General features: G+C 62.2%; 1 protein-coding gene across 4 annotated transcripts in view; it reads left to right on the top strand.

Moving 5' to 3' along the window:
- The window catches only part of CEMIP (cell migration inducing hyaluronidase 1), a 128,682-nt gene that overhangs the window by 84,898 nt on the left and 15,936 nt on the right, over positions 1 to 27,848 (top strand). For all 4 annotated transcript variants that reach the window (XM_082736724.1, XM_082736722.1, XM_082736723.1 and 1 more), the window contains 11 exons: positions 1,064 to 1,196; positions 1,989 to 2,180; positions 9,182 to 9,357; positions 10,861 to 11,070; positions 18,563 to 18,768; positions 19,455 to 19,524; positions 20,164 to 20,292; positions 22,327 to 22,412; positions 23,276 to 23,407; positions 24,326 to 24,361; positions 24,442 to 24,597. In XM_082736724.1, the coding sequence (XP_082592850.1) occupies positions 1,064 to 1,196; positions 1,989 to 2,180; positions 9,182 to 9,357; positions 10,861 to 11,070; positions 18,563 to 18,768; positions 19,455 to 19,524; positions 20,164 to 20,292; positions 22,327 to 22,412; positions 23,276 to 23,407; positions 24,326 to 24,361; positions 24,442 to 24,597 (1,526 nt within the window). The remainder of the gene's footprint in view (positions 1 to 1,063; positions 1,197 to 1,988; positions 2,181 to 9,181; positions 9,358 to 10,860; positions 11,071 to 18,562; positions 18,769 to 19,454; positions 19,525 to 20,163; positions 20,293 to 22,326; positions 22,413 to 23,275; positions 23,408 to 24,325; positions 24,362 to 24,441; positions 24,598 to 27,848) is intronic.

Genomic DNA, 27,848 nt, shown 5'->3' with positions numbered 1-27,848 from the left:
CAGCCCGGATCTCAATTGCTTGTGTCTGATGACAGCCGCGGGCTTGCTGCAGACACACCCGGGCTCTGGGATGAGCCCCAGCTGGCCGGGAGCGTGACCTCCTTGGAGCCCGCTCCCTAAACTCTCTACCTGGCCTTGGGGCTGCTCACCCGTTGGCCCCACCCCGGAGACCCCAGTCCGTGCCCAGCCCCGGGCTGGAAGCGGGGAATCAGGGAGACAGGCGGAAACCAGACCCTCGCCCTCCGCGGAGCTCAGGATCCCCGGGGGGAGGAGACAGATGTCGAACAGAGGACGTTGGGCTGCGTGCCGGATGGCCGCAGTGGGGAGGTGTACCCGCTCTGTGGTTGGCTGAGTCTGGATTCGAATCTTGGCTCTGCCTCGGACTGGCTTGTTTGACCCTGGGCAAGTGACTCACTGCGGAAGGCTGGTTCCCTTATCTGTAGAGCCGGGCGACCTCATTGTTGCCGTGAAGACGGAATGAGATCATATGCCGAGCGCTTACCCCTGTAACTGCTAGGGCAGGGACGGTTCTCAAACTGGACTGCCCTCTGGAACCACTTGGGCCACTTCTAAACGTTCTGATCCCCAGCCACACGTGGACACACCAGATCTGAGTCCCGGGGGATGGGGCCTGGGCATGAGTATTTTTAAGGGCCCCCCGCCCACATGTGTCGATGAACAGAGGGGTCCTCAATAAATGGCCAGGGGTGGGTGGGTAGGAGTCCCAGCAAATCAGTGGTCTGGGTACGGACCACCCCGGCACCCCGGCGGTGGGTGGGTAGGAGTCCCAGCAAATCAGTGGTCTGGGTACGGACCACCCCGGCACCCCGGCGAGCCATGTCCCCATCCCGCATCGTCACGTGGTCTTCCTTAGAACAAAACTGTTTTCTTAGCACAAAAGCGAGGCCTGGTCATTCCACGGTCACCTTGGGCCCGAGGAAACAACTCCCGGCAGCAGGGACGGTTTTAGACGCGTGCGTGGATGCGTATGCCGTGAGTCATCGCCTTCCTCTGTTACGCACATGAAAATGATCGTGCTCTGTAATTCCCGTGCCGTTCCCAGGCCACGACGGCGGAGGGCGTTAACCTCACCACTGAGGTCGTCTACAAAAAAGGCCAGGATTATAGGTTTGTGTGCTACGACGGGGGCCGAGCCTGCCAGACCTACCGTGTGCGGTTCCTGTGTGGGAAGCCCGGTAAGCACCCGCGTGCCGGGGACACACAGCGCGGCCGTGCGCGGCTGGTTCCTTGAGCTGGCCGTTGGGGGTTTGGCTGCGACTGGGTCAGCTGCCCTGGGACATCTCGGTGACACGGTGCTTCTGCCAAACTCACCGTGGACGGCCCTTCTGTGACCCGGGGGGCCGTGGGACGGTCCTCAGACTTGGCAGGAGCCGGCCAGGCCCCACCTGCCCGTACGCCTTTCAGAAAGGGGAAGGGCCCGGCCCAAGATGACGAGGCTGCCGTGGCCCTGGGCTGACTTCTTGCAGCCCCCCCTGCGGAGACGTCGTGAGCCCGCGGCCTCTGGGTGCTGTTATTTTAAACGCGGCTCCGGAGGTGCTCGTTAGGAGGGACGGGAAATGGCCGGGTTGTTCACGGAGGCACTAGGCCTGCCCCAGAAGGTGGTCATTAGGGATGAGTGCTCTCGGGGGGGGGGGAGGGGCGGCTTACAGCTCCCGTAAATAATAGTTGAGAGGAACTGTATTTGTTTTGCATCTTGAGCAAAGTGGGTGTGGTGGGTGCCACGTTCAACTCTGACTAAAAAGTTGCTGGAAAATTCCCCTGCCCGGAGTTAATGAATGGCTCTTTTCTGCTACGGTTTTGTTGACTTCAAAAACCTGCACCAAGACGGGGATGGGCTGAGCCTGGCGATTTGGGTTTGGATAGGCAAACCTGGCATTTATCTAGGGAGGGAAAGGGAAGAGGCGTGGGGTCAAACGTTGGCCGAGGACGCGGGGTTCTACCTCAGCCCCTCCCGTCTGGACTTTCAGTGAGGCCCAAACTCACCGTCACCATCGACACCAACGTGAACAGCACCGTCCTGACCCTGGAGGACGAGGTTCGGTCGTGGAAGCCCGGGGACACGCTGGTCGTCGCCAGTACTGACTACTCCATGTACCAGGCAGAGGAGTTCCAGGTGCTGCCCTGCAAAGCCTGTGCCCCCAACCAGGTCCGAGTGGCAGGTGAGACTTCCGCTAAGCCCGCCCTGGGAAATCGCAACGGGTCCTGTATCCGTCAGCTCTCGCCACAATAATGCTACGTAACAAAACAGACCTCGAACCCTCCGTACTTCTCACTCATACATCTGCCGCTGGTCCAGGGTCCAGCATCTCTAGACGGAGCTTGGCTCTGGGACGACAGCTGGGTTCTGGCCAGTCCATGGGACTCTCGCTCTTCCCAAGGCATATTCTTCCCGTGGCGGGGACGGGGGGTGTGTGTGGAAAGCTCCAGAGAGCAGAAACACAGAGGTTGAAGGGCCGGGGCTCAGGATTAGCTCTCACACCCACATTCCAACGGACAAAGCAAAAAATGTGCTTAAGCTCCACACACACCGGGGCAGGTCCGCAGATCTGTCCCATCAAGGTTGAGGGAAGGGAGTGACTCTTGTTAGACAATAAAGCCAGCGACCGGGAAACTTTAAATCTCTTCTTTCCGCAGCTTTGGCGCCTTTTTCTTCTCGTTGTTGACTTAGTGGTACTGCAACATATATTATGCGAGTTTCCTGGAATCTCAGATTGTTAGGATTGAAAGTGTCGTCCCGGTCTGTGTTTATTGGTGGAGAGAGTTATGTCCCAGGAGGGCTCTTAGGTTATAAGCGGTGGAATCCAGCTTGACTCTCGTAAGCAAAAGAGGAATATGTCCAGCGTGCTTCTGGTCTTCAAGAAGGGATGTGCCCTGCTGCATGAGGACGGGGGCAGGGCTGCTTCGGGGGTCAGGGTAGTGGGAGCGCGTGGGCTGTGTCTTCAGGGCATCACAGTCCTGAAGGTCCCTGGGAGGTCCCCGGGACATAGTCCTCATGCCACCTTCCAGGAAGACTGGGCCCCCTTGGGCTGGGGGCTCACATGGCCCTCTCTGGCAGTGCTCCTATTGAATGGAGAAAGGGGTCCCTCCCCCAAGGCAAATTGGGGAGGAAAAGGCCAGAAGAAAGGAGACTCCATCCCAGGCATCATCACCAGCAGCCAGTACAGGACCCTGGCCCCTGGCAAAGGTCTAGGATTGAGGGAAAGAGGAGGAACATGGGTGGAGATGTATCCAAATTATCGGTCGCTGTGGAAATAAAACTACAGAAAGTCAAACAATCTTTTAGGCTGGTGCGGATGTGCTTAGGAGGGAATCTTGGGGGACGAAGGTTTAAAAAACCTGGGCAATGGTGCTAGAGCCCAGTCCCCTTGTCACACTCTCGGGGGCCGTGGGCCCTGGAGGCCGCCCCCCGCAGTCTGCGGCTGTGGTCCTGGAGGGCCGATCCTGCAAAGGGAAGCCCGTGGGTGTCCCGGGGCCGACGGGTTTGCTGCGCGTGGCTGGACTCACGGCCGTGCTTGACACACTGACAGACTCTGCCTTTTTACACTGTCCTTTGTTCGAACCCCTGCCTTCTTTGGAAACGGTTTGGGGATATTTTACAATAAGGATGAGTCCAATTAAATCTTCATCCAGGGCAGAAAAGAAGGGAAAGATGCGCGTGGATATAATACATTCTGGTGTGAGAAGAATCCTCCAACGGGGCGGGGGGGCAGGTGTTGAGGTTAGGAGAAGCTACTGAAATAGACCATCAATCTGTCTCTGAGCTTCTTGGCAGCGAGAGAAAGAAACATCACAGATTCCTTACTGTTGTCCGGGGACAAGGAGGAGAACAGAGGCCCGGAGACGCAGCTTCCCCGAGGCCCTGGGCCACGGAGGGTCGGGGCTCAGGGCCGTGTGCACGTTGGCGAGAACAGTCCCCTGCAAGCTTTCCCTACAAAGACTCTCGGGACCAGCTCCGGCTGGACTCGTCTGTTAGATCGGGGCACGCTGTTGGTCTCATTTCCTGAAGACGTTTCGGGGAAGGCACTTTCCTTCTTTCTCGCCCTCTCCACCTCCCCACCCACCCCCCTCCACCTTCCCTCCCCTCCAGCCCTTTCTCTCTCTGGTAGAGCAGAGGCTCGGAGTTGCAGGAATGCGGTTGCCAGCCCGTGACCTCAGACAAATACTTAACTTCTCCGTACCTCAGCTTCCCCATCTGTAAAACGGACACAACGATCATAGATCGTGACCCTTCCCGGGGTTGTGAGGATGGGCGGGTTGGACCCTTCAGGGTGAGGCCCTTTGAACAGTGCCCGGTATGCAGTAAGCGCTCCGTAAATGTCAGCACCCGGTATGCAGTAAGCGCTCCGTAAATGTCAGCACCCGGTATGCAGTAAGCGCTCCGTAAATGTCAGCACCCGGTATGCAGTAAGCGCTCCGTAAATGTCAGCAGCTATCGCTGGCAGGATTCTGCAGTCGTGGAGCACCTGAGCTTGGGGGCGGACAGGGACGGTGCCGGGAGAGTCCATTCTGTAGGTAAAGACCCTCGTAGAGGGAGAAAGGCAAACCCGTGCGTCGTTTTCAGCAGCCCCGGGCTGAGGCCGGTCCCTGGTCCTGTCCTGAGTGTCCTGATGCCTCCGGGCGTGGAGACGGGAGTCTGTGAGCGCAGGTGTCCCTCCGCCCCCAGGCTGGGCATGCCCTGCTCCTTTCCCGAGGACACACAGGGCAGAGGGAGGGAGAGCATCGTTTGTTCAACACAGGAAATGCCGACGGGGCAGGCCATGGGCCAGACAAATGTGTCCTCTGCCCGAGGGAGCTCACCAGGGGGCAGGTGGCCTGGACCGTCGGAGGGGGACGGCATAGTGCAGGGCGCTGTGCTGGGGACCCATGCAGTGTCCCAGCCATGAAGGTGGACCAGAGCAGCGGGGATGAGGGGCAGAGGGGCCGCGTGGGGCTGGGGGCGAGGGACACGTGTGAGGGTTCTGGGGTGGCCCGCATGGTCTCTGGTGGGGTGGACGCAGGGGCATGTGGAAGGGTGGAAGGCCCCCCCAGGTCTGCCCAGTCCGGCCCACATCTGCACCCCTGTGCCGGGCACCCTGAGGGCTGGGGTGGGGGCCAGGTTTCCCGTCCAACAGCTCTTGAGAGCCGAGTGGCCCCGAGAGCGAGGGACCAGGTGCTGTTAGGGCTGCTGCCTCACCCAGCGGTGCGGCTGGGGAGCGGACGCAGGAGAGCGGCCCCACGTGGTGGCCGACTCACAGGCCCAGCTGCCTCCTGAGCCTTCCGAAGGCTGGACGTTCGGTGGGATGGGGCCATTGTGGGCCCTGGTGCAGGGAGAGCAGAGATGTGAACTCTCAGGACCCCTCTCGGGCCCCTGCACGCTCCTCGGAGCAGCAGCCCATGTCTGTGTCTCTGGCAGCCCCGCACCCCTCCCTGACCCCCACCCCCAAGGCTGGGCTCCGAGTGGACGGTCCACTTGGTGTGGAGGCTTCCAAGTGCGACTGAAAACAGCGCCCCCTGGTGGGCATCGTCAGAAAAACCCCAGACCGGGTGGGGGGGGTGGTTGTTCAAGGGTGGGTCTTGGGGAGGCCCACGAGTCTCCCTTTCAGCCCAAGCCCGGCCCCCTGTGCCCCCCCAGCAGCGGCATCTTGGGCCCCCCCCAGGCTAGTTGCAGAGTGGGACACGCCCTCCTGGACTGTCCCTCCTCACGGCCCCCCAGTTCCAGGAAACAGGCCTCCGCGCCTGTGCAGGGTTTCCTGACAACAAACAGATGGGAACCACCAAGTCACGAAAGTGTGAGTCATCTCGGAACATTCTGGAGCGCTGTTCTCCGCAGGGTGGCTGTCCGCACCTCCCGCCTCGCACCCGGAAACCTCCCCAGACCCCCTGCGTTAGCTCTCACGCTCCCCCCTCCCTGGCCCCAGCACGCGCCCCTCGGTAATACCACGGTTAACCTGCTCCTCGTACAGCTGTTCTCTGTTTCCCGTGACTGCCAAGCGCCTTACAAGACCGTCTCCTCGCTCCTCGTGGTCCCCTAACAACGTGGCAGCCCCGTTTCGGCGGGACACGGAGGAGGACACTCAGGTGCAGGGACGTTACATGTCCAGGACGGTCACCAGCCACATGAAGCTGTTCAGATTTAACTAAAATCCAAGTTTGTCAGTCTACGCCTCCGTCCTCCTAGCCCTCTTCCGAATGGCCAGTGGCTGTAGGTGGCCGGCGGCCAGCATCCTGGACGGCACGCCGTAGAGTGTCTCCCGCATCTCAGCCGTCCTAGGAGGGTGAGCTGCTGTAGACCAGGCAAGTCTGTGTGGCCGACTGGAGCCAGGATTCAAACTCCGAGCTCCCCAGCACCCAGGCTCCCTGTCCTACTCCGTCCTCTGCAGGGTCTCCGCTCAGATGATTGGCCCAGGCTCCTGAGCTGTGTGGCTGAGACAGCCTCTCTGGGACCCTCTAGCCTGAGCCCTGCCCCATGACAGTGGCCTTCCTGGATTATTTAGGACAATCTGGGGGTCTTCCCTGGTTGGCCTCATGCACCAGAGCTGTGGGAAGCAAGGGAGGGAGAGCGGGGCATGCAGCTCCCCCCGGGCAGCCCCTAACAATGGTCTGGGGGGACGAAGGCCTATGAACGCGGCAGCAGGACCGATCGCCCCGCTTGGGGTTTGGAAAGATCCTCTACGGGCTCCACAGTGCGGGGAGGAGGCCGCGGGAACACACTGGGCACACAGCTCTTGGCTGTCGGTCCTGCACGCTCGGCTCACGGGACCCTGGTAGACACAGTCCCTCCGTCCCCCACTCCCCGCATGGAGCAGCCTGGAGCCGTGAGGCAGTAGGCAGTAGCCCTGGGCTCCCATCTCCCCCGAGGACAGCACCAGTGGCCGCTGCACGGGCCATTAGGGGCAGTTTGAAGCTCATTCCAAGGATTAACTCTGTCCACAAGCATAGCTACGTTCGAGACACATGCTAGCAACAGCTCGATTTTATAGAAGGAGAGCCCGAGATTCGGGGAGCGAGACATGTGTAGGGACTCGCAGCCACCGTCCGAGTCAGGATCCAGAGCCACGGTCCTCTGCAGCCTCCCCCCTCCCTCTCCCGCTGTGTTCCAGAGGACCAGAGATCCCGGGGGAAGGCCCTCTGGTCAGCATTCTGCCCGTTCCCCACAGTTTAAGGGGGCACCGACCCCCCCAAAATGTGCATGCCACGAGGGGCGGCTGGACATCAGGGTATGTGTGCCTGGAAGGGAGGCCTGCTGTCCTGGCCACTGGAGCAGGATCTGGAAGGACAAAGCCATCTGCTGCCCAGGCCAGGTGGACAGGGCCGGCCCAGCCGGAGGGCATCTAGGCAGGCACGCGGAGATGCAAAGTAGCAAAGCCAGGTTCAGGGAGGGCTGGGCGCTCTGCTCAGGCTGCCGCAGATGCGGGCGCGGGAGCCACGACACAGAAGCCCGCAGAGCCCGGGGTTTTGCCCTGTGCGTCGTCCTGCAGGCTCGGAGATAGGATCAAGCCCCTCAGGGCTCCTCTCCTGTCTGTGGCCGGCAGCACTGAGCCCGCGCTCTCTGCACCACATCTTCCCTCCTGTGCTCAAGCCTTGGGGTCCATCCCTGCAGGAAACGCGCTCCATTCTGGCCCTCCCAGAACCCGGCTCCTCGGGGGCCCGGCCCTCACGCTGGCTGGTTCCTGGGCAGCTCTGAGTGGCCTCTGGGGCACCGGTTGGCCGGTCAGTCCTTCTGCACGCTGGGAACAGTGGGAGGTGTGTTGCTGAGTTGAGGAGCCTTTGAAGCTTTTCTGGGTGCTGCCTGTTGTCCATTGGGATGTCCACTTGTGAGGAAAAGAAGGTCTGCGTCCAGCAAACGCAGAGGCACGATGCCGGGCAGGCCAGGGGTTTTGTGATCGAGCTCTGTGCGTCCGTGGCTGGACGTCGGGCGTTTGAAGCCGGTGAGCAGGGGAGGCTCCTTCCTCGCCAGCGATGGGACGCTGCTCTGTGCACGGTTTCCAATCTGCACTGCCCCCCTGCCCACCCAGATCTCTCAGATCCCCACGCAAATCTCTGTGCAAGAGACTCTAGTCCCCGCCACCCGCCTGGAGGCCCGCGGCTCCGGCACGACGGTGACGCTCACAGAGCGGGGTCGGGGGCGGGAGACCAACCCGGGGTGGAGAGAGAGGCTCCCACACGGGCAGCCAGAGGGGACCCGGCTTCCCGACCTTGAAACCGTGAAGCCACGAGGCTCGGCGGCCTGAGCCGGCAGCCCCAGCAGGTGAGGAGCCAGCGGCTGCAGAGTGAACTTGCTCCAAATGCTCCGCTGGTCAGTGTCAGAACGTGGGCGGAACCGGAGTCTTCACGGCCCCCCCAGCTGATGAGCCCCCTTGAGAGGCAGGCCACGGTCTCCCTGTTCCATGAAGGAATCTGGGGCTGGTGTGGGGGCGGACTGGCGACCAGGAGGCAGTCCCAAAGCTCCCAGCTCCTGCGCCCCTGCACCCCCCTGGGGTGCACAAGCCGTGGTGGGGAGGGGGAGGCAGCTGGAGGGGAATCAGATGGTTTGAGCTGACAGAGGGAGTGGGGCAAGTCCGGGTCACTTGTCCAGGGACTCGAGCGGCACAAAGGGGACTGGCATTAGCTAAAAGGGCAGCTGAGTTGGGCGGAAGGGTCTTTCAATCATTTTTGGGGATAGGACATCTGGATGAGTTTGGAGGCAGAACGTAAGGAACCCGTATGAGGGAGAAGAGAAGTTATGGGAGTCCTGGGCCCTAAGACTCTGCGAAGGGATGGGGCTGGGGTCGGGGTACACAGGAGAGCCCCCTGTCCTCGGGGCTGGCTCACCAGGGCACACCAGCGTTCCTGTCCGGGGAAGGAGCGAGAATGGGGGCTGCCCACGGCTTCTGCTCGTCCTGTGACCGCACCCGCGGGAGTCTGCGAAGCGTGGTTCTCCTGGGGAGCATACGTTGAGCTCAAACACGGACAGCCCCGGTACCAGCAAGCAGAAGGGGGGACCGATACGGGGGGACAAAGAGCCATTTCTGCATGGGCTTCAGGCTAAGTCCGCAGGGCTGTGGATCCCGGCTCTTCTTTCAGGAATTGCACATCCCTGGCTTCCTTCTTCCATGAAACGGACCCGGGGGACCCCCAGGGACCCCCGTGCACGTGCAGATACACGTGCGGCCGCCGATTTCCCACCCCCTTTCCGCCCTAGGGAAACCGCTGTACCTGCACATCGGGGAGGAGGTAGACGGTGTGGACATGCGGGCCGAGGTCGGGCTGCTGAGCCGGAACATCGTGGTGCGGGGGGAGGTGGAGGACCGGTGCTACCCTTACAGCAACCACGTCTGCAACTTCTTCGACTTCGACACCTTCGGGGGCCACATCAAGGTATGGGACCCCGGTCCGTGGGGGGACAGGAGCAGGAGCCAGGAACAAGTGCAGGGACTTTCTGGAAGGCAAGCCTCACAGCCCAGTGTACTGTTCCGGCAGTCGACTCCTGGCCGGAGGACAGGAGGGGGCCAACCTGGGGACGGCCGTCCACTCCCCGCTCACACGGCACCTGGGCTCTCTCTCTCCACGGCTCTGGCCACACCCCTGCCCCGCTCCCTTGTCCAGAGCTTCACCCCAGTCCTCTCCCAGAAGAGCCAGCATTTCACTCACACGAGTCACGCTTACAACGGACGCATGAAAACCCAGACGCGAACGCAGGCAGGGAGACGAGCGGGACGTGGGAGCGCTGAGCGCACCCGGGAGCCTGCCGGTGGAGTGGAGGCGAGGATGGGCCCGGCACGGCGCGGTCCTGCAGGGCAAGGGAGCTCCGGGCGTCCTGGCATTCGGCTCATGGGGGAGTCCTGCCCGCGTCCTTACCGAACGCGCCGTGTCCCGGCGTATGGAACATCACGATGCCCCAGTGCTCCTCGTGTGGCCGGTGCTTTCCATGACGTAGAATCACAGCCGATAGATGCTGGGTGTCTCAGAGCTCCGTGCGGACGGTGCTCTTGAAGCCGCAGCCGTGTGCTGTCAGGATAAGACCCCGGTGCTCTGACTGAAGAAGGAGCGGGACCCACGGAGTGCTCAGCAGGGCTCCCCAGTCACCAGGGCCTCCTGAAGCCCTCGCTCGTGTTCCTGGTCAGGCTCTGGGGGTGGGGGGCTAGGGCTGTGCAGAGACCAGGCAGACTGGAGCCTGTTTCCCATTCCAAGAGCAATCCCTGAGCCATTGGCTACCCCCTTCCCGCTTTGCCCCCACGAGTCCTCGAGATGTCCTTACCCAAGCGGCATTCCGCTCGACACCTGCTCTGGGGAGGACGGCTAGCGTGTCCTCAAGATCCTCCTACTCTTGGAGCAGCAGGCTGAGCCCCGCTTCAGACAGGAGCTGTTTCCAGACTGTGCTTTTACAGTGGGTTCCTGGAGCAGAGACCCCACGGCTCGTCCGCACACCTGGGGTCCTGGGCGGATGGAGGTTCCCGGCTCAACGTTCTCATGCTTCCAGCAGGAGGGCCCGCAGCCCGAGGGCCAGAGCACAGGCTCCTTCTGTCCCTGGATTCCCATCCTGCTGGGGCCGGCCTCATGCCAGCCTCGCCCCGGCTTATCTCCGGGGCTTCCCCTTCCTCGAGACACTCAGCCACTTGGTAGGGAGGGCAGGAGTGGAGGCCAGCCCCGGCTGCTCCAAGCAGTTCACCGCCTCATAACGTCCGTGCGTTATCCAAAGGCCCTTGGTGCCCGGGCGGTGAGAGGGCCAGAGGCCCTAACCCGTCTGCACACCGTATGTCAGATTCGCTGCATGGCCGAGGCAGGGGTTAGCGAGACACTGGGCATGCTGGGGACACGGCCGCGGTGAGGGGCTGGGGGGTACCTCTCCGGCCCTTCTGACCCTCGCCTCCCCTCTTGCAGTTTGCACTGGGCTTTAAGGCGGCGCACCTGGAGGGCGTGGAGCTGAGGCACATGGGGCAGCAGCTGGTGGGGCAGTACCCCATCCACTTCCACCTGGCGGGCGACGTGGACGAGAAGGGAGGCTACGACCCGCCCACGTACGTCCGCGAGCTCTCCATCCACCACACGTTCTCTCGCTGCGTCACGGTGCACGGCTCCAACGGCCTGTTGGTAAGCCCCGTCCCTCCCCTGTCCTCTGGTCCCTTCCTCTAATGCTTCACGCTGGATGGGTGTCTGGATCGGGACGTTTTAGTCTGGGGGACCACCGGGGGTTGAACCATCCTTGGCCTGGAGTTCAGAAAGCTGTCAGTTGAGAGCAAGCATCCTCCGGAGCAGACCCTGCAGGGGCATGACTTTGTTAGCCTGGCAGCCTGTGGGCCAGAGGCCTGTCTGTGCACAGCTGGTTCTTAGTTAAGGAACTAACTTACGGGGTTTCCAGGTGGCTCAGTCGGTTAAGCATCTGACTTCTGATCTCGGCTCAGGTACGATCTCAGGGTCGTGGGATCGAGCCCCACGTTGGGCTCCGTGCTCAGCGGGGAGTCTGCTGGAGAGTCTCTTTCCTCCCCTCCTGCCCACCTCCCTCCGTTGCCGTCCGTTGCTCACACTCTCCCTCTCTCTAAAAAATAAATACATGAACTAAACTCATATTCTATAGAAACTTTAGAAACTGGATGTTGTAAGTGGAGGGATCCAGGCTGTGTTTTGTTTGGCTTATGAAGAAACACTCAGTGATCTTTACACTAAACTGATAATTTTACACCAAACCAGCCTTTCTTTAAACTTAACGTCCTCCACGAACTCAGAGCCAGATGCCGCAGACGGGCCTGTGCGCGGAATTCAGCGACGGGCTGTTTTTCTTGGCCTCCGGTGGTGTTTGAAGAAACATCTGAATTAGGTCCCGTCATCTAAAAATTAAGTGATTTCCCGTAGAACTCTGGATTCTTGGCTTCTCTCGGAAAGTGGCCCGAGGTGGCAGGTCAGACCGCACGGCTGTGTGGCACAGGGGCTGGGGGCGGGTGTCCTCTGCCGCTTCAAAGGCCCCCTGAGAGGAGAGGAGAGCGCTGGGGCCTCGTCCAGAAGCGTGCGGGTTCCAGAGCTTGGTCCGAGGCTTGTGAGCTGGGGCGTCTTGGGCAAATCGTTGGACATCCCCAAACCTCTGCTGTCCTCCACGGCCAAGTGGGGAGTTGCAGCCAGCTCAGGGGACTGTGAGGGGCAGGGGCACAAGGGAGCCCCAGGCCAGCCACCTGCCCACCGGCTCATGTCGGGGCACTGACCAGGAACCGGCCAGTTCTCCGTGGCAGGGATAGGAGGGCTGTGGCTGGAATGATCGCCGAACGTGGGGGCAGTTTGGGGCTCAAGGAAGAAGAAAGGAGAACGTGTTCTCGCGGAAGCAGAAAGACAGCGAGGTGGCCAACAGGTGGGAAAGGCCGGGAGCGCGGTACCAGACAGAGCGTGAGCTCAGCCTCCGGGGCCTGGGTGTCCATCTGACGCCTGCCATGGACCTGTCGTGCATCGTGGGCCAGTCGCTTCCCCTCTCATGTCTGTTTTCTCCTCTGTAAAAGCCCACGGGTGAGTGCACACGGACGGTGCGGCCCCGGGGGCGGGTGTGGGCTGTTCTGCTGGTCTGCCTGGCGTGCGGAGCGAGTGCCGCGCAGACCCTCGGGGGCGTTCTCTGGCAGGGTGATGGCTGAGCTCGGAACAGCGGCGGATTGGTTAAGGAAGATAACAGGCCGGCGTCTGAGAGTTCTGCTTGCTCTAAGCGCTCGTTCTCACGTTTCGTTCTTAAATCGAGCTTCTGTTGTCCTTCACGTCCGTTCCTGGAAGAGGCCGATGTTAGGGTTCCCAGCAGCGGCGTCGGTGCCAGCAGAGGCCTAGCTGCTTCTCAGGGCAGTTGCACACGCACACACACACACACTGTGGACACACGGCCGTTCTCGCATTCCCTTTTGTCCCGCGTGCAGTGCAGGGCACGACAGGCCGCTCTCGTGGCTGCCCAGTGAGAACGGGAGAACGAGACGGGTTTGGCCACGTTGGTGGGGCTGTGCCTCCTGGGAGCCGCGGGCGGGGGTCCTGGCGGGAGGAACGGGCTCCCGCAGGGGAAGCAGGGCGGGAAGCGGCTGTGGGCGCCGGATCCCGGGTTAGGCGGGGCCTCAGGCAGGCAGGGGCCAGGGTCGAGCGCAGGCCAGGAGTGGCCCTCGGAACCTGCTCATTTGGAGCCGCTCGACGGGCCAGCTGCACCCACACCAGAGATTTTCGGAGCCAGAGACTTGGACAACATCTTGCTGCTCTCCCTATGCCAAGGCCGTGCTTCTGTCTGGTGCCGGGTAGCACTGACCAGCAGAACGGGAGGGAGCGCCCATCAGCTCCCCGGGTGCCAGCCAGAGACTGGGCTTCCCTAGGCCTAGCCGAGCGGCCGGCCGCCTCATCCCACTGGCCACGCAGGGCTCCGGCTGCACTCAGCTCGGGTCTCTGCCGGACGGCCAGGCCAGGCTGATGGGCTGCCATCCGGAGCCACAGACCCACGCCGCCCTTCCGAGGTGACACCAGTTGGCCCGGCTTAGCATCTGGGTGAAGGGAAGGCCTCGGGGCCCCGGACCCATAGAGGCAGCAGGATAACAGGGACTGTGTGTCCCTTCCCCGAGCGCCGCAGGCCGGGGCAGCACTGGGGTGCGGATCGGCACCCCACCACATGCTCCACCTCGGTGGCAGAAGGACCACACCGGGAGCTGCGCTCTCCCCGTCGGTAGCGGACGTTAGCGCCCCTCGCGCTGGCCTGAAGGACCTAGCAGCGGCCCGGCTGGTTTGGAGAGGTGTCTAGGGCCGGCGGGCGGAAGGAGGCCGAGCAGTGACGGAGCCTGGACTCGGAGTTAGAGGGCGGAAGCCGCTCGTAGTGTCAAGGATGCCTTTACCCTCAGGCGGTCGCAGGTCCGCACATGCCCGAGGCCTCTCCATGCCTCCCTCCACGCCTGGGCTTCCCCCGCCTGTGGACAGGCTCCGGTGCCCTCGGCCCAGGAAACAGCCTCCTTCCACCCCCGACCCTGGCCCGGGCTGCCCACCTGCTCTCCTGTCACCACTCTTCCCCACCTGCTTCTGGAGAGGGCGGTCCGGGCGCGGCGTTCCCGCCAACACCTGCTTCTCATTCCCCTCCTCGCCGACGAACACGCGGGGCTCTCGGCGTCTGCTCCCCCCAGCCCAGAGGAGGCTGTTAGGGCCACTGTGCGCCCCGGGAGCTCCTGCTCCACGAACCCGCCGCCCCTCCTCCCCGGCCGGCTCCTTACTCGCTCAGCAGCAGTGACCGCAGGCGTCCGCAGAACCAGCGGGCTGAGCGGACAGAGTCCCAGCCGCCTGTGTTCTAACGCCGCTAGTGTGGACTCCGGGGGCCGAGCCGAACTTTTGGAGCCTCCGTTTCCCTGATGGGCAAGATGAGGTTGAGGACGCAGCCCACTGCAAGGGTTTTGAGGAGGACGAAGCCGGGGAACACATGTGGCAAACTCGGCTTTGGCGGGTCGTCGTTGGATCCCCGCGCCTCTCCGCGTCCTGAGCCCTGGGGAAGCTTCCCTGCTTCCACGAGCTCGTATTGGTCCCCTTGTCTTCTGTGTACACACAGAGTAGACCCGGGAGTTTGGCAAACGCCGCCTCCGTGTCCTCCCCGCCCGCCTAGCACACTCACCGTGCGTGCCGACAAAGTCACAGCCGGCGGTTAGACCACACTGACATGCTGGTCATCCTCTTGATGCCAAGACCCGAGGAACCGTGGAGCCCCCTTCACGCGATGGCCACGTCTACGGAACAGAGCGGGGGAGATGCCTCTCGGGAGACTGACGCCAGCGGTGGTGCTTTCTTTGAAACCGGGTGGTCACCCCAGAAGCCCCCGGATGCTGGCCAGGGCGGGATGCAGCTGGCCCTCAGAGAAAGGCTCTCCTGTCCGTCCCCTTCAGGCAGGCAGCTGGAGGCCCATGATGGGCTCCCCCTGCCTCTCCGTGAGTTTCTGAGCTATGGGGCAGGCCAGAGGGCCGCAGGGGACCTGCCTGCTCTCTCCCGGGAGCAGCGAATCGGTCCCAGAGCTTTCGAGGGAGGTAGAAAGACTCCGGTATGGATTCTGTCCGCTTCCCCCATCCCTTCCATTTTCAGAGCAAAGAGGCGGTGGGAGCAGAGAACCCTCCTTTCCTTCGTCCCCACCTGGTCCATGGCTCGAAGTGTGTGGTCATTGGTGCAAAGGCGTCTGGGGCCCCCACACCTGGCTGGAGCCCACCCCCCCACCGCCGTCCAGCCTCAGGGAGTCACCAGTCCCGCAGCTTTCTCCTGCGGATACGGCTGTGGTCCCTTACCCTGGGCAGCGGGCGCAGCCACAGACTGGGAACCACGGGCCAGGAGTCTGTTGGCCCCGTTTCCCGGTTTCTCGCGTTCAGTCTCACTGGCTTTTGGATTCCGATAGCTGCTCCCAATTCTCCTTCCCGCCTGAGCCCCCACGAGGAAGTCCAGACAGCGGTGCTCCCTTTCCCCCAAAGTGTGCCAGGCCGGGGCTTCTGCGGGCGGATCAGGGAAGCGGTGCGCTGGGGAAGAGGGCAGGTGCGTTCCCCGTCAGCTCGGGGAGCAGCTGGCCGTGGGCGCCAGGCCTCTCTTTCCCGGGTTCCCTTCCCGATCGTGCCTCTCTGGGGCAGCCTCACGGGGCCCGGTCCTTCCTGGCGGGCAGAGCACGACCTGGTTCTCTACGGCCCTTCTTGGCTTCTGTCTGCCTGGTCACATACTCCTTGAGACTCGGCAAAAATAGGTTGTTTTCTTCAGTGGCTTGAAGAACTCCAAGTGAGTGGTAGAATCTGGAAATGCGTCTTCCACTCTGATTGTATCTGGGGTCAAGTTTCTCGCTGGTCTGGGCGGTTTCACACTCGCCCGGGAAGGTGGAGGCAGGCGGCAGCTGCTTCTTCTCGCTGGTGGAGGTCGGTCTGCACACAACCCTCCACTTCATGGCCATTTCCGATGTAGCAGCCCCTGAGGGCTGAGCCCTTTCCTCCTTCATAATCTCATGCCGGGACCCCACCGGACTGCACTCGAAGACCTGAAACAGCTTCTGGGAATCCCTGTTGGCACTGCCAGCCCTCCGCAGGGCTGACGCGCTGACAAACGGAGGGAAAAGTGTGATTTGCGCTTGAGAGCAGGGTGCGGGCTGCGGGCTAGCGGCCCAGGGACTTGGTGGCCCCCTGCAAACCCGTACCGTGTTGTCGGGGCGTGCGGCTACGGGGTTCAGATTCGTCTGTCTGCCTCTCTGTCTCAGGCTGTGTCAAAGTGTAAATACTCAATTCTGGGAAACATTCTGAGGCAGAAGGATCAGAGACCTAAGAGCCAGCTTTTAGAAGCACCTGTCACCCCGGGGCGCCTGGGAAATAAATGTGCAGCAAGTCTGTGGCTGAGCCAAGGCTTGGACTCGTGTCTTCTGCTCCCACCCAGCCCTTTCCTCCACCTCACCGCGCTGTCCCCTCCCTCTGCTGTCCCCTCCGCGCCCGTGCCGTGCCCGCCTGCCCCCGATGAGAAGGCACAAGACGAAAGGGCTTGTTTCCATTGGGGGCTGTTGACAACTGGTAGAACAGAACAGAACAGAATCGGCAGACGGAGAATCCGGTCGGAAGGCGAAAGGGAACCACACTGTGGCAGGAACTAAACGAGATGACGTCTGTGACACATTCGACACCCCACAAAGGCTAGCTTTTGTTATTCCTTTCGGTGGGGACTTCTCTCCAGCATACACCTCGAGGGTCTTGGAGGGAATCTCTTCCCGGGGCCTTGGTTGAAATGAGCGTCCCCAACTCATCTTTCATTCCCGTGTCTCCAGAGAAGGGCCACGCGGGGTGTGGTCGGGACAGCGGGGAAAGTGGGCGCTTCGGATTCTGAAAGAGCCGTGGGCAGGAGGCGGGAGGCCTGGGTCTGAACACGGCTCCGGCTCCGGGTTCGTGAGCTCGCGGGGACCCCCCCACAGCCCCGCTCTGGGCAGCAGTGTCCTCCTCTGTAAGTGGACGCCTGGGACTTGCTCGAAGCCGGCCCCGCAGGCCCCAGCAGCCCCCGCTTCCTCCCTGCTTGTCTTTCCAGGCTGTTTATAAGCTGCTTTCCCAGAGGCCTGGGACAGAAGGAGACCGCCCCATCGGATGGCCCTGGTGTTTACTCACTGCTCAGTGAGGGACAGAACAGGACTCCAGATCACGCCCTTGCCAATGACCAAGGATCAGGGAGGGACGTGGAGGGGACACAGCCGGCCTGGAACAAGGCAGCCTGTGTGTTTGGATCCTCCCCTGTGGGGTGAATGGACACAGTAAGAAAGTGGGGGTCCCAGCCCTGCCTGGCTTTGCACACATGGGTGGCACGACCTTGGGCAAATCACTTCATTTCCCCGAGTCTGTTTCCTTAGCTCTAAAAACCAAACAAAGCCAAAAACCAAAACCAACTCTTCTAGAATTGTTTAAGACTTCAGCAAGATGAATAGGACGTGAAGGGTCCCGGTTCTGGATGCTTCTAGAACGTAGCTGTCTGGACATTGGAGCAGGCAGGCTCTGTCCTAGGGAGGAGTGCGGGGTGGACTCCGGAGTCTGGGGTGCTCACCTGGGATCTGTGCGTCCCCGCCAGAAGGAACTGCGCCACCCCCAACCCGGGGGAGTGCTTGGCAGCAAGTGTCTGAGACATTTTTGTTGTCACACTGAGGAATGCTGCTGACTTGTGGCGAGGACAGAAGCCTGGAACGTTGTTAAACATCCCACAAGGGACAGGATGGCTCCCTGAAGTGTTAAGGGTACTGACGGGGAGCTGTTGCGGGATGGGGTCAGGATGTTCCGGGGCCTGGCTTGCTGGTAGGTGCGTAATCCGTGCGGATCGAACTGATGTCCCAGGGTGAGGGTCGCGATCTCAGTGACGTTCAGTGGGGATTTCTCGCCATCGTCAGTGCTCTGCCGTGGACAGGCTACCTTTGAGGTAGTGAGTATCCCGTCTCTGGGGCATTCAAGTAGAAGCGCCATGCCCGTGTGTCCGGGGCGCTCACAGGCCGTCTGGCCTTGGGGAGGGAGGCGGCTCAGGCCAGAGACCCCGTAAGGACTTTTTAGTTCTGAGAGTGATGTGCTCGTGGGGTTCAGAGATTGTGGAGTGGGAGTCCCTCACCTGTGACGGGGTGAAGGAGCCGAATCCCCGGGGCCGCCGGGCTGCGCTGCTGGGACGCCCTGCTGGGACCATGCCCCGTGCTCTCAGCGTCTGCTTCCCCCGCTGACTCGGGGACTCCAGGACGTGGAGGAGCTGGAGTCTGCGGCCGTCTCTGCCTCTTGGCCCGAGGGTTGCAAATGTTGCCCAATGTACATCGTGGACCATGGGGAGGGCACAGTCTGTCGGACTCAGATGCCGCCCCCCAGGGGAAGCCGTCCCCCGCCCTTTCCCGTGGGCTGGGTTCTGTGTGGTTCCTCCTCCTAGGCTGTGTCCCGGGTGCTCTCGCCTGTGTGGGCCCCGCCTCTCACCCTTTGTCCCTGCCCCACCGTATGCTGGGAGGGGTCTGTGCCAGGCCCCTCCCTAAGCCGGCGGGGTTCCTCACGGGACCTGGGGTGCTGCCCGTGCCCTGTCACGTTCGCGGAACAAACGGGTAGGCTCCGGAACACCGGGACGCTGGGTGAGAGGCCCCCGGTCTTGATCCCCGCAGGTCAAGGACGTGGTGGGCTATAACTCTCTGGGCCACTGCTTCTTCACGGAGGACGGGCCAGAGGAGCGGAACACCTTTGACCACTGTCTGGGCCTCCTCGTCAAGTCTGGAACCCTCCTCCCCTCCGACCGTGACAGCAAGATGTGCAGGACCATCACAGAAGACTCCTACCCAGGCTACGTCCCCAAGCCCCGGCAGGACTGCAAGTGAGTGCCTCCCCCTCCCGCCACGGGCCACCGCAGGCCCGCACCCCGGAGGGCCCTGGGAGTAGGCATTCGCTCTCCCGCCCCGGCCAGGCCTCTGACCTCCGCACCCCGGGGCTTCTAAGTGGCTTGTGCCTCCCAGCCTTAGCCCCCTACGGCCCTCAGTCTCTCAGCGGAGGCCACGGAGGCCACGGAGGGCCTGCTGTCTACTCCCTCCTTCTCTGCTCACCCGTGGCCGTCATTCCTGTCCACAGAGAACCACTGTTCTCATCCTCGGGCTTCCCCTGACGTCCCGTGGCCCTCCTCTGCGAGGCTGTGGGCTGCCCCCCAGGAGCCCCAGTGGGTACCCGCGGGCACGAGGCGTCCTCTCCCATTTGGAGACAGACAGGACAGCCCGTGTGGTCAGCCTTCCATTGTGGGCCTCTCCCCGAGTATTGACCCCTGTCTGGGGCACTGGTGGCTTCTCCTCATTGGAGAGCTGGGCTCCGACTTCAGCCACCAGTGGCCTCCACCTCAGCGAGCCCTGTGCCCCCTTTGAACTGCGAGCCCTCGAGACGCGGAAGCCCACCGCCCTCGCACGAGCGAACTGGGTTTCACAGCGAGCTAAGGGTTTCTCATGCCTCGGGTGGGGGCCAGGGCAGCCAGCAGCCGCTGGGTGACGTCACACGGTCTCTGCCCCACCCCCACAGCGCGGTGTCCACCTTCTGGATGGCTAACCCCAATAACAACCTCATTAACTGTGCGGCCGCGGGCTCTGAGGTGAGCAGAACGACCCCTTCTTCTTCGGCAGGAAGTAAACCAGGGTGGCGGGGAGGGGGAAGGAGCCCCTGGTCAGGTTCAGCTGGGACGAAGGGGTCCCGTGGGCTTGGCTTTAAGCAATGGCCCCTGTACCTTTACCATACGGGGGATCAGAGCACTTGACTGAAACGACTGATTAGTCCATGGAAATGGGTGTGGCTTGGCGCGTGTCCTGCCCACCGGAGCTCTCAGCTGAAATGGTATAATTGGTGCATCAACCCTACGCGGCAGGGGCCTGTCCCGTCCACCTGCTGGTCAGGGAAGCCATGGCAGGGAGGGCGAACGTGCCCAGGGGCACCGATGGGACTCCAGGGCGGTGTTCTGTCCACACAGCCTTGCTCTCACCCACTCCTCCCTGCCACTTAGCATCCATGGGACCCGAGGGGTCAGGTGCCGTCTCTGGGCCTCACTGTCCAGAGCTGCACAATGAAAGGGAAGAGCCAGGATCGTCATGGACCCCGAGCCGGCCGTTTGGGGAGGGGCGGCAGGGGGCCCGATCTGGGGCCGGGCTGGGTCCTGCCCCCGTTGGGCCATTCTGCAGCCCCAGCAAGCAGCCTGCAGGGCTGACCTCTGTGGCTTCCCCCGCACGCCCCCCAACAGGAGACCGGGTTCTGGTTCATCTTCCACCACGTGCCCACAGGCCCCTCGGAGGGGATGTACCCCCCAGGCTATTCAGAGCACATTCCGTTGGGGAAATTCCATAACAACCGAGCACATTCCAACTACCGGGTAAGTCTCTCCAGACGCCGCCTCCCCGGCCAGGCTGGCCGACCTCCCGCCCGGGCCTGCAGGTTTTCAGAGCTGGGACAGCCTGCTGGCTGTGGCCCACAGTCACGGGGTTCCTAGAGCCCGTCTGCAGAAAAGCAAAGCCTCCTGGGCTCCTGCCATTCTTAGCAAGAATGTCCCACGTTGTGCCTCCCTTGGCCCTGCCTTAGCCTCTGGTCAGAGCTGGAAGCAGCAAGGGCTGCCTGACCCTGAAGGCGGAGCCTGACCTGCCAGCTCGGGAGCACCAGGCGCCCTTTCTGAAGGAGGCTGGAGGCGCGTCCTTCCCTCCGATCCTGCTGCTTTGTTCCCGGAGGTGGGCTGCTCCGTCCATGCGGAGCCGAGGGGCAGGTGGGAAACGGAAGCTCCTAGTCCAGAACCACACTGGGTGCCGGGCAGGAGGCCTGGGACTCCCGCGGTGTCGAGGACGCCCACCCGGGACAGCAGCAGGATGGAGCCAGGGGACACAGAGGGGGGGAGCCAGGCTGAGGCCAGAGGGGGCACCCGGGGGTGCAGAGGTGGCCTTGGGGGGCTGGTGCAGTGTGCACTGGTGGAGGCTGATCTTCTGGTCCAGCCCCTACTGGGACAGAAGAGGAAGCCAAGCCCGGGAGGGGATGCATGCATCAGGATGGAGAGAAAAAACCTCCTGCAGAGGATTACTGTGGAGAAGGGAATCCTCTTGGAGCCGGCCAGGCTTACACCCACGGTGGGGTAGGAGAGGGGCCTGCCAGCTCGGGGCAGCAGAGGGGACTGGGTAGCATTGGGGCCCAGGGGCCCAGCATGATGAGTTTCTCAGGACAGAGAGTAGAGACGAGGAGCAGCAATGTGTCCTTGACAGAGCAGGGGTTCCTGAGGCTGTCCTCGGCTATACAAGATTGGCACAGAGGTGAAGGGCACAGGGCGGGGGTCGGCCGAGCAGGGGACAGGCTGGGCTGGCTGCTTGTCGGGACCCCTTCCTTGAAAAGCCTTCCCCTGAGCTGGACACTGGGCCAGGTAGCGCCAGGATAGGGGACTTTCGAAGCAGGGGGCTGTGAGCAGGACAGGAGTTCGGCAGGGACTCACGGGCCCAGGCAGGGGATGGGCAGGGTGAGGAGGGAGGGAGCAGGAATCGCGAGCTGCACTGATTGGATGGAGTCCTGGCGTGGTGCCCCCCCCCAGGAGCCCCGCCCCTGCTCCCCTTGGGTGAGATCCTGTCTGGAGGGATGGTCCGGGGCCAGCACTGGGACTTTCGCCGTCCTCTGATATCAGTGTTCTTAGCCTGTCTTAACGCAGGCCACAGCCGGGGCTTGGGGACGAAGGTCATGGCTCAGGAGCAAGGAGCTGGGGATCCGGCCCTTCGTCTTCCGACCCACAACACCCTGACTTAGGAATGCACCAGCCAGAGTGGCCTCCGGTTGCAGGAGAAGGGAGCCTGGGTCTGGGCCTTCCCAGGAGGCTTGAGGCCCGGCACTGGGAGGCCCGACTCCCGTGTGCCCAGGGCTGACCAAGTAGACACCTTCAGGGCCAAACAGGAATGGAGGGTCTGCCCTTGAGTCAGGCAGGAGCCCAGGCAGAGCTGTGGGAGGACCCCAGACCCCTGCCTCTTGCGGGGAGACAAGACCTACATTCAGCAGTTCCTCTAAGTCTCTGCAGACACGTTTCCTAGGAGCGTGTGCCTGTCGCCCTTGACATGGGGCCCAGGCTTTTCACTGCCCAAAGCAAGGTGAGTTCCGGGCACGGACTTCGCTGCATGACCCTGGACGAGACATGTAACCCTCCAGACCTCAGCTTCCTCACGCACACCTCCAAGAGGATGCCTTATTCCAGATTTGCTCTGAGCAAAGTTGAGCCATACGGGCTGCTCACCTCCCTCTCTGCAGACCCCATACTTCTGTTAATGCATCCCGACAGCACGGCTGGTTTTACTGGAGTGTGCAAGAGCGTGTGGTGAGGCTGGGCCTGAGGAGGTGCCTGAGCCTGGAAGTGGAAGTGACCGTGTCCCTGACTGTCCCCTCCCCGCAGGCTGGCATGATCATAGACAACGGGGTCAAGACTACGGAGGCTTCTGCCAAGGACAAGAGGCCCTTCCTCTCTATCATCTCTGCCAGGTAGTCACCCACTGGGGACGCACGCACTCCCTGCTGACCTCCTGACCCACCTCCGCTCTCTTCACTCACTCACTCACTCACTCGCTCATCGGGGAGCTGGTGAGTGCTTTCTCCGTCCTGGGCCTGGAGCTAGCGGCTGGCGTAGCACGGTGAAAATCTGAGCGGGGCAAAGTCTGAAGTAGGCTTCGGCGATAGCCGTGGAAGGGAGATAGAAATCTCCAGAGGTCCCTGGATCCCTCAGCCACAGCTGTGACCTGGTCCATCGGCGTTGGGCCGAGAGCTACAGGGGAAGAGAGAAGTCGGGAGAATTGCACCCCTGGGCTCTTGGGACGGGACTGAGCTCAGCCGGAGGCCAGGAGGCCACTTTCCAAAGGTGCTGTCAAAACCTCAAGGTCATTAGACAGCTCAGTGCCCTTGAAAGAGGCCGAGGTACTCGGCCTGCTTCAGAGTGAGTGGCTTGGCGCCGTGATAACGTGGACGGCGGCATCTGCCGGTCTGGACGCCACCGAGCCCCGCGTGCAGCCCTGGAGCTGAGCCCAGAGCAGGCGTGAGGTCGAGAGTCCCCCGTCGGTGGGCATGCCCAGCCCCAGGGGCCACACCGCACTCAGGGATCGCACCTGGCCGGCTGGGCTTCCCTCTGCACTGTGACCTGCCCCGGCCCGCGTCAGGTGGGGGCTCCTCGGCCCACGTGGCTTCTCTGACAGACTCCGCAGCTTCGTGCCAGAGCCCGGGGAACGGGAGCTGGCAGCGGCCTCCTTGGCGCCTTCCTGTCTCTGTGTGTGGGGGGAAGCTCACAGCCAGAAGGGGTTCTGCTCGCAGCCCCCCAACCCGGCCACCTGTGCCCTCCCCACGGTGCGCTCCAGGTACAGCCCTCACCAGGACGCCGACCCGCTGAAGCCCCGGGAGCCGGCCATCATCCGACATTTCACGGCCTACAAGAACCAGGACCACGGGGCCTGGCTGCGCGGCGGGGACGTGTGGCTGGACAGCTGTCGGTGAGGAGAGGGCCATGGGGTCCGGGACAGGGAGGGGCTGACGTCTCCCCACACGGGGGCGAGGAGAGCAGGGCAGGGAGGAACAGGCACGTGGGCTTCGGCCTTCTGGTCCCTCGCGAGGCAGCGGTACAGCCCCCCCCCGCCGGCCAGCAGCGTCCCCTCAGCCCCCCTAAAAACAGCGTACGCAGGTGCTCAGGGTCACCGAGCAGCCCCCGCATGAGGCTCTCTCAGCCCCAGAGCCGGTCAGTGAGAAAAGGGAGGAGGGACGCAGCGCACGCTCTGGGCCCCTGCCGTGCTCTGGGCCCCTGCCGTGCCCTGCGTCCTGGTTGCGCTTGTCACCGGGCTTCCCGAAGACACAAATGATCACCTCCATTTGGGGGACGGTAAGCCGAGGCTGAGTTTAGTGACCAACCAGCAAGTGGTGGAACTGGGGCTTGAAATCACAACTTGCGGGACTCGGAAGCGTGGCCACAGCGTAACTGTGACCGTGGGTGCCCCCCTTCCCAGCACTGCCTGACCCCTGGGAAGTTTGGCGTCTGTCCGTCCTTCTTGCTGGGGCTGGGGAGCTGGAACTGCCTTTACCGAGTGCCCCAAGTGTGGCCCTTCGAGGGAGGCAAGGTCCTCCACGGTCCATCCTCATGCTTAGCCCTGGAGTCACGGGTGGGGACGGGGGACAGGAGGCGGCTCACAGAGCCTGGTGTGTGTGCTGCCGAGGGGCAGTGTGGCCTCAAACACTGAGCCCCATGTTTGCAAGCAGACACCGAGTGGGAGAGCCCCCAGCTCCCTCAGCACAGCCCGTGCCTCCTCCCCCACACAGTGTCCACGGTGCACAGCTGGGGACAGGGAACGGTCCTTTCTTGCACGGCTTCCCCGAGTGTGCAGTGAGGGGAGGCTCTGACTGTCTGCTCTTGTCCCCAGGTTTGCTGACAATGGCATCGGCCTGACCCTGGCCAGGTAAGGACAGCCGTCGTTGTGCTGAGCCCTCCATGGGAAGCCGCTCTGGACCGCTCAGCCCAGACACCTTCTCCCTACAGCGGTGGGACCTTCCCGTATGACGACGGCTCCAAGCAGGAGATAAAGAACAGCCTGTTTGTTGGGGAGAGTGGCAACGTGGGGACGGAGATGATGGACAACAGGATCTGGGGCCCCGGCGGCCTGGACCACAGCGGCAGGACCCTCCCCATAGGCCAGTAGGTTTGCAGCCTTGGCGGCTTCCTCGTTGTGTGGCTTGTGCTACGTGGCAGCAGTGGAGAGAATGACGCTGGTGATTTCCACCTGCTGGCGGTCAGGTCCTCTGTCTGTGACCCGGCAGGGAGATCACTCAACCCAAAGGCATTAGCTGGCAGTGGGGTGAAATCAAGCACGGGAGAAAGGAATTTAGAAAAACAGTGTGAGAGACCCGTCCACGGGGCCGCGTGTCAATGGGAACGCAGCGGGTTCTGGGAACACATTAGTGGCGTTCAGTGTCCAGCTCAGTGACCACGGCTCCTTCGTCTCCATCATCCTTCTGAGGGTGGGGGACAGACAGACTCAGGCCCATGGGGAATGACCAGGAAGGGGACAGAACCCGAGGCCGTGTTGCACACAGATGAGGAGCTTCGATGGGAGACGGGGTCCCGCTCGGGGGAACAGCTTGGGAGGTGTTGTCACACCTCCTCGGACGGCCAGGGCCATTCGAGACGGAACTCATTCCCCGTGGCCCTGGAGGTTTGAACGAGTTAGTGCAGGAAGAGATTCCTAGAGGCCAGGCTTGCTCCCCCACAGACTTGTAGGGCTGTGCTGAGGGGCCGCCGGCGGGCAGTCGGGTGCACGTGGAGTTCGCACAGAGTGGGGACGAGGACAAACAAGTGGTTGGAGGAGGGGGTGACCTGGAGAGCTGACCGGCTCAGAGAACAAAGGGACGCAAGGGACGTGGCCAGTTCTTCAGGGAGCCTTATGGAGCAGGTGGGGGGCGGGGAGGGGTCCGTCTGGTGGTGATTCTGCTCAAACGTGAATCTGAACCAGACAGCAAGGCTCGGAGCCGGCCAGCAGCGCAGGGGCCCCGCTCGTCGAGTTCCAAGGGCCCCTCTGGCTCCCTGAGCATCTTCCCTTTCTCCCGGGAAATGTGATTCCTGCCTCGCCGGGCCAGACACAGCCTGAAGCTCCCACTGCAGTGGGTGTGGCCTTTGCGAGGACTTTGCCGAGGGAACCCGGGCCCCGGGGGCACAAGCCATCAGGAAGCCCTTGTTTTTGTCTGGTCTAAGGGCTGCACCCATCCCTTCGGGTCATTTTTATGAGCAAGTCGGCCTCTGCATGTTTGGGGTGGCTTTGCTGTGGGTTACCGGCTTCCCAGGGCCAGAATGTCCTGATGACGCGGGGGCTGAGTTCGTTTATGGAGGCCTGATGGGTCTGCCAAAGCAGGCAGGTTCCCCGCAGCCCCTTCACGAGCGGGGACTGTGCCCTCCCCGTCACGGGGATGCGTCCTGAATGGGACTGGGCTGGGCTCGGGAGGAAATGAGCCCACGCTGTGTACGCGGCGAGTCCGGACGGCCGGTCCCCGGGGCGCACGACCCGGAACCCCGCACGGAGGCGCCCGCGAGAACCGCGGCTCCAGGCCCTGCTGCTAATCGACTCCTTCTGCAGATGCAGAAGTGCAGGAAGTCCTTGGGGCCCATGAAGGTGCCGGCCAAGACTGGCATGATCGAGGCTTTCCTTGGGGAGCCGCCAGGGTGGAGGACAGGGCACTGTGGAGTACGGCCTCTCCCCGGGGACCTTCTCGGTGTTTATTCCCTCCTGCTGCCCTTGCTCCTTCGTGCCGGCTGTGGAAGGAGGGGCCCGGCCCAGAGGCAGAGACTCCAGTAAAAGCGAACCAACGGGGCTCGAAGAAGGAACGAGCCTAGACTGGGCACCAGGTGCCCAGCCAGCCCCTCCCCAGCCTTGCTCGGGAGTAAGAGGCAGTTGAGGGGCGTCTCTGAGCCCCTGCCCTCTGCTGGGGCAAGTGGCCCATTCTCCGGTCCCTTCTGCCTCCCCTCTGAGCATGTAGCCTCCTCCCCATCCCTTCCCCGAGGCCTGGAGATCATGGCCTTCCTGGGATCCACTGGCAGCTCCATACTGTTGCCCTCCCGGTGGGGGGGCTGCCTCTCTGCAAGGGGTGCTGGGAAGGTTACGCACAGTGCTCTCACGCATTACCATCGCCTTGCATTCTGGCCCAGACCCCAGAGACTTGCAATCGAAAGGCTTACTCAGACGAAACTCATCTGGGTTTTAATCTGATTAAATTATGGCAGCTGAGACAAGGCGCTAATGACTAATGGCTCTCGTCTCCCAAGGGACAGAATACTGGCATTCTGTAGCAGTGCTCACAGCGTTTACTCAGTGCCTCTTCACAGGATGGAAAAACTGGGGGAAATATTTAAATAAAGGATAATTCCCCAAACCCCAAGCCAGCAACTAAACAGCTATCCATTCTTCATCCATCTTTCCATCTTTCTATCTCTCTGTCCTTCCACCCATCCACCATCCACCATCCATCCATCCATCCATCCTTCCTTCCTTCCTACCTTCCTTCCATCCATCCACCATCCATCCACCATCCACCATCCACCATCCACCATCCATCCACCATCCATCCACCATCCACCCACCATCCATCCACCATCCACCATCCACCATCCATCCACCATCCACCCACCATCCATCCACCATCCATCCACCATCCACCCACCATCCATCCACCATCCACCATCCACCATCCATCCACCATCCACCCACCATCCATCCACCATCCATCCACCATCCACCACCCACCATCCACCATCCACCATCCATCCACCATCCACCCACCATCCATCCACCATCCATCCACCATCCACCCACCATCCATCCACCATCCACCATCCACCATCCATCCACCATCCACCCACCATCCATCCACCATCCATCCACCACCCACCACCCACCATCCACCATCCACCATCCATCCACCATCCACCATCCACCATCCACCATCCACCATCCATCCACCATCCATCCACCATCCACCCACCATCCATCCACCATCCATCCACCATCCATCCACCATCCACCCACCATCCACCATCCACCATCCATCCACCATCCATCCACCATCCATCCACCATCCACCACCCACCATCCATCCACCATCCATCCACCATCCATCCACCATCCATCCACCATCCATCCACCATCCACCACCCACCATCCATCCACCATCCATCCACCATCCATCCACCACCCACCATCCATCCACCATCCACCATCCACCACCCACCATCCACCATCCACCATCCATCCATCCCTCCCTCCCCCCCTCCCTCCATCCAGTAAGTCGTCTGGCAATTGTTTATGCATGTCTTCTACATCTGTGAATGCTTTCTCAGTGAACTAATTACTGAGTCACTGATGCCTGCAGTGAGGAGTCGCTGGAGGTGGCGATCAGGCA

Source organism: Mustela nivalis (assembly GCF_964662115.1).
Source record: "Mustela nivalis genome assembly, chromosome: 6".
In the NCBI taxonomy this organism is placed as follows: Eukaryota; Metazoa; Chordata; class Mammalia; order Carnivora; family Mustelidae; genus Mustela; species Mustela nivalis.
Note: the sequence above shows the minus strand (reverse complement) of the source record. Positions and strands in the feature narration are given on the sequence as shown.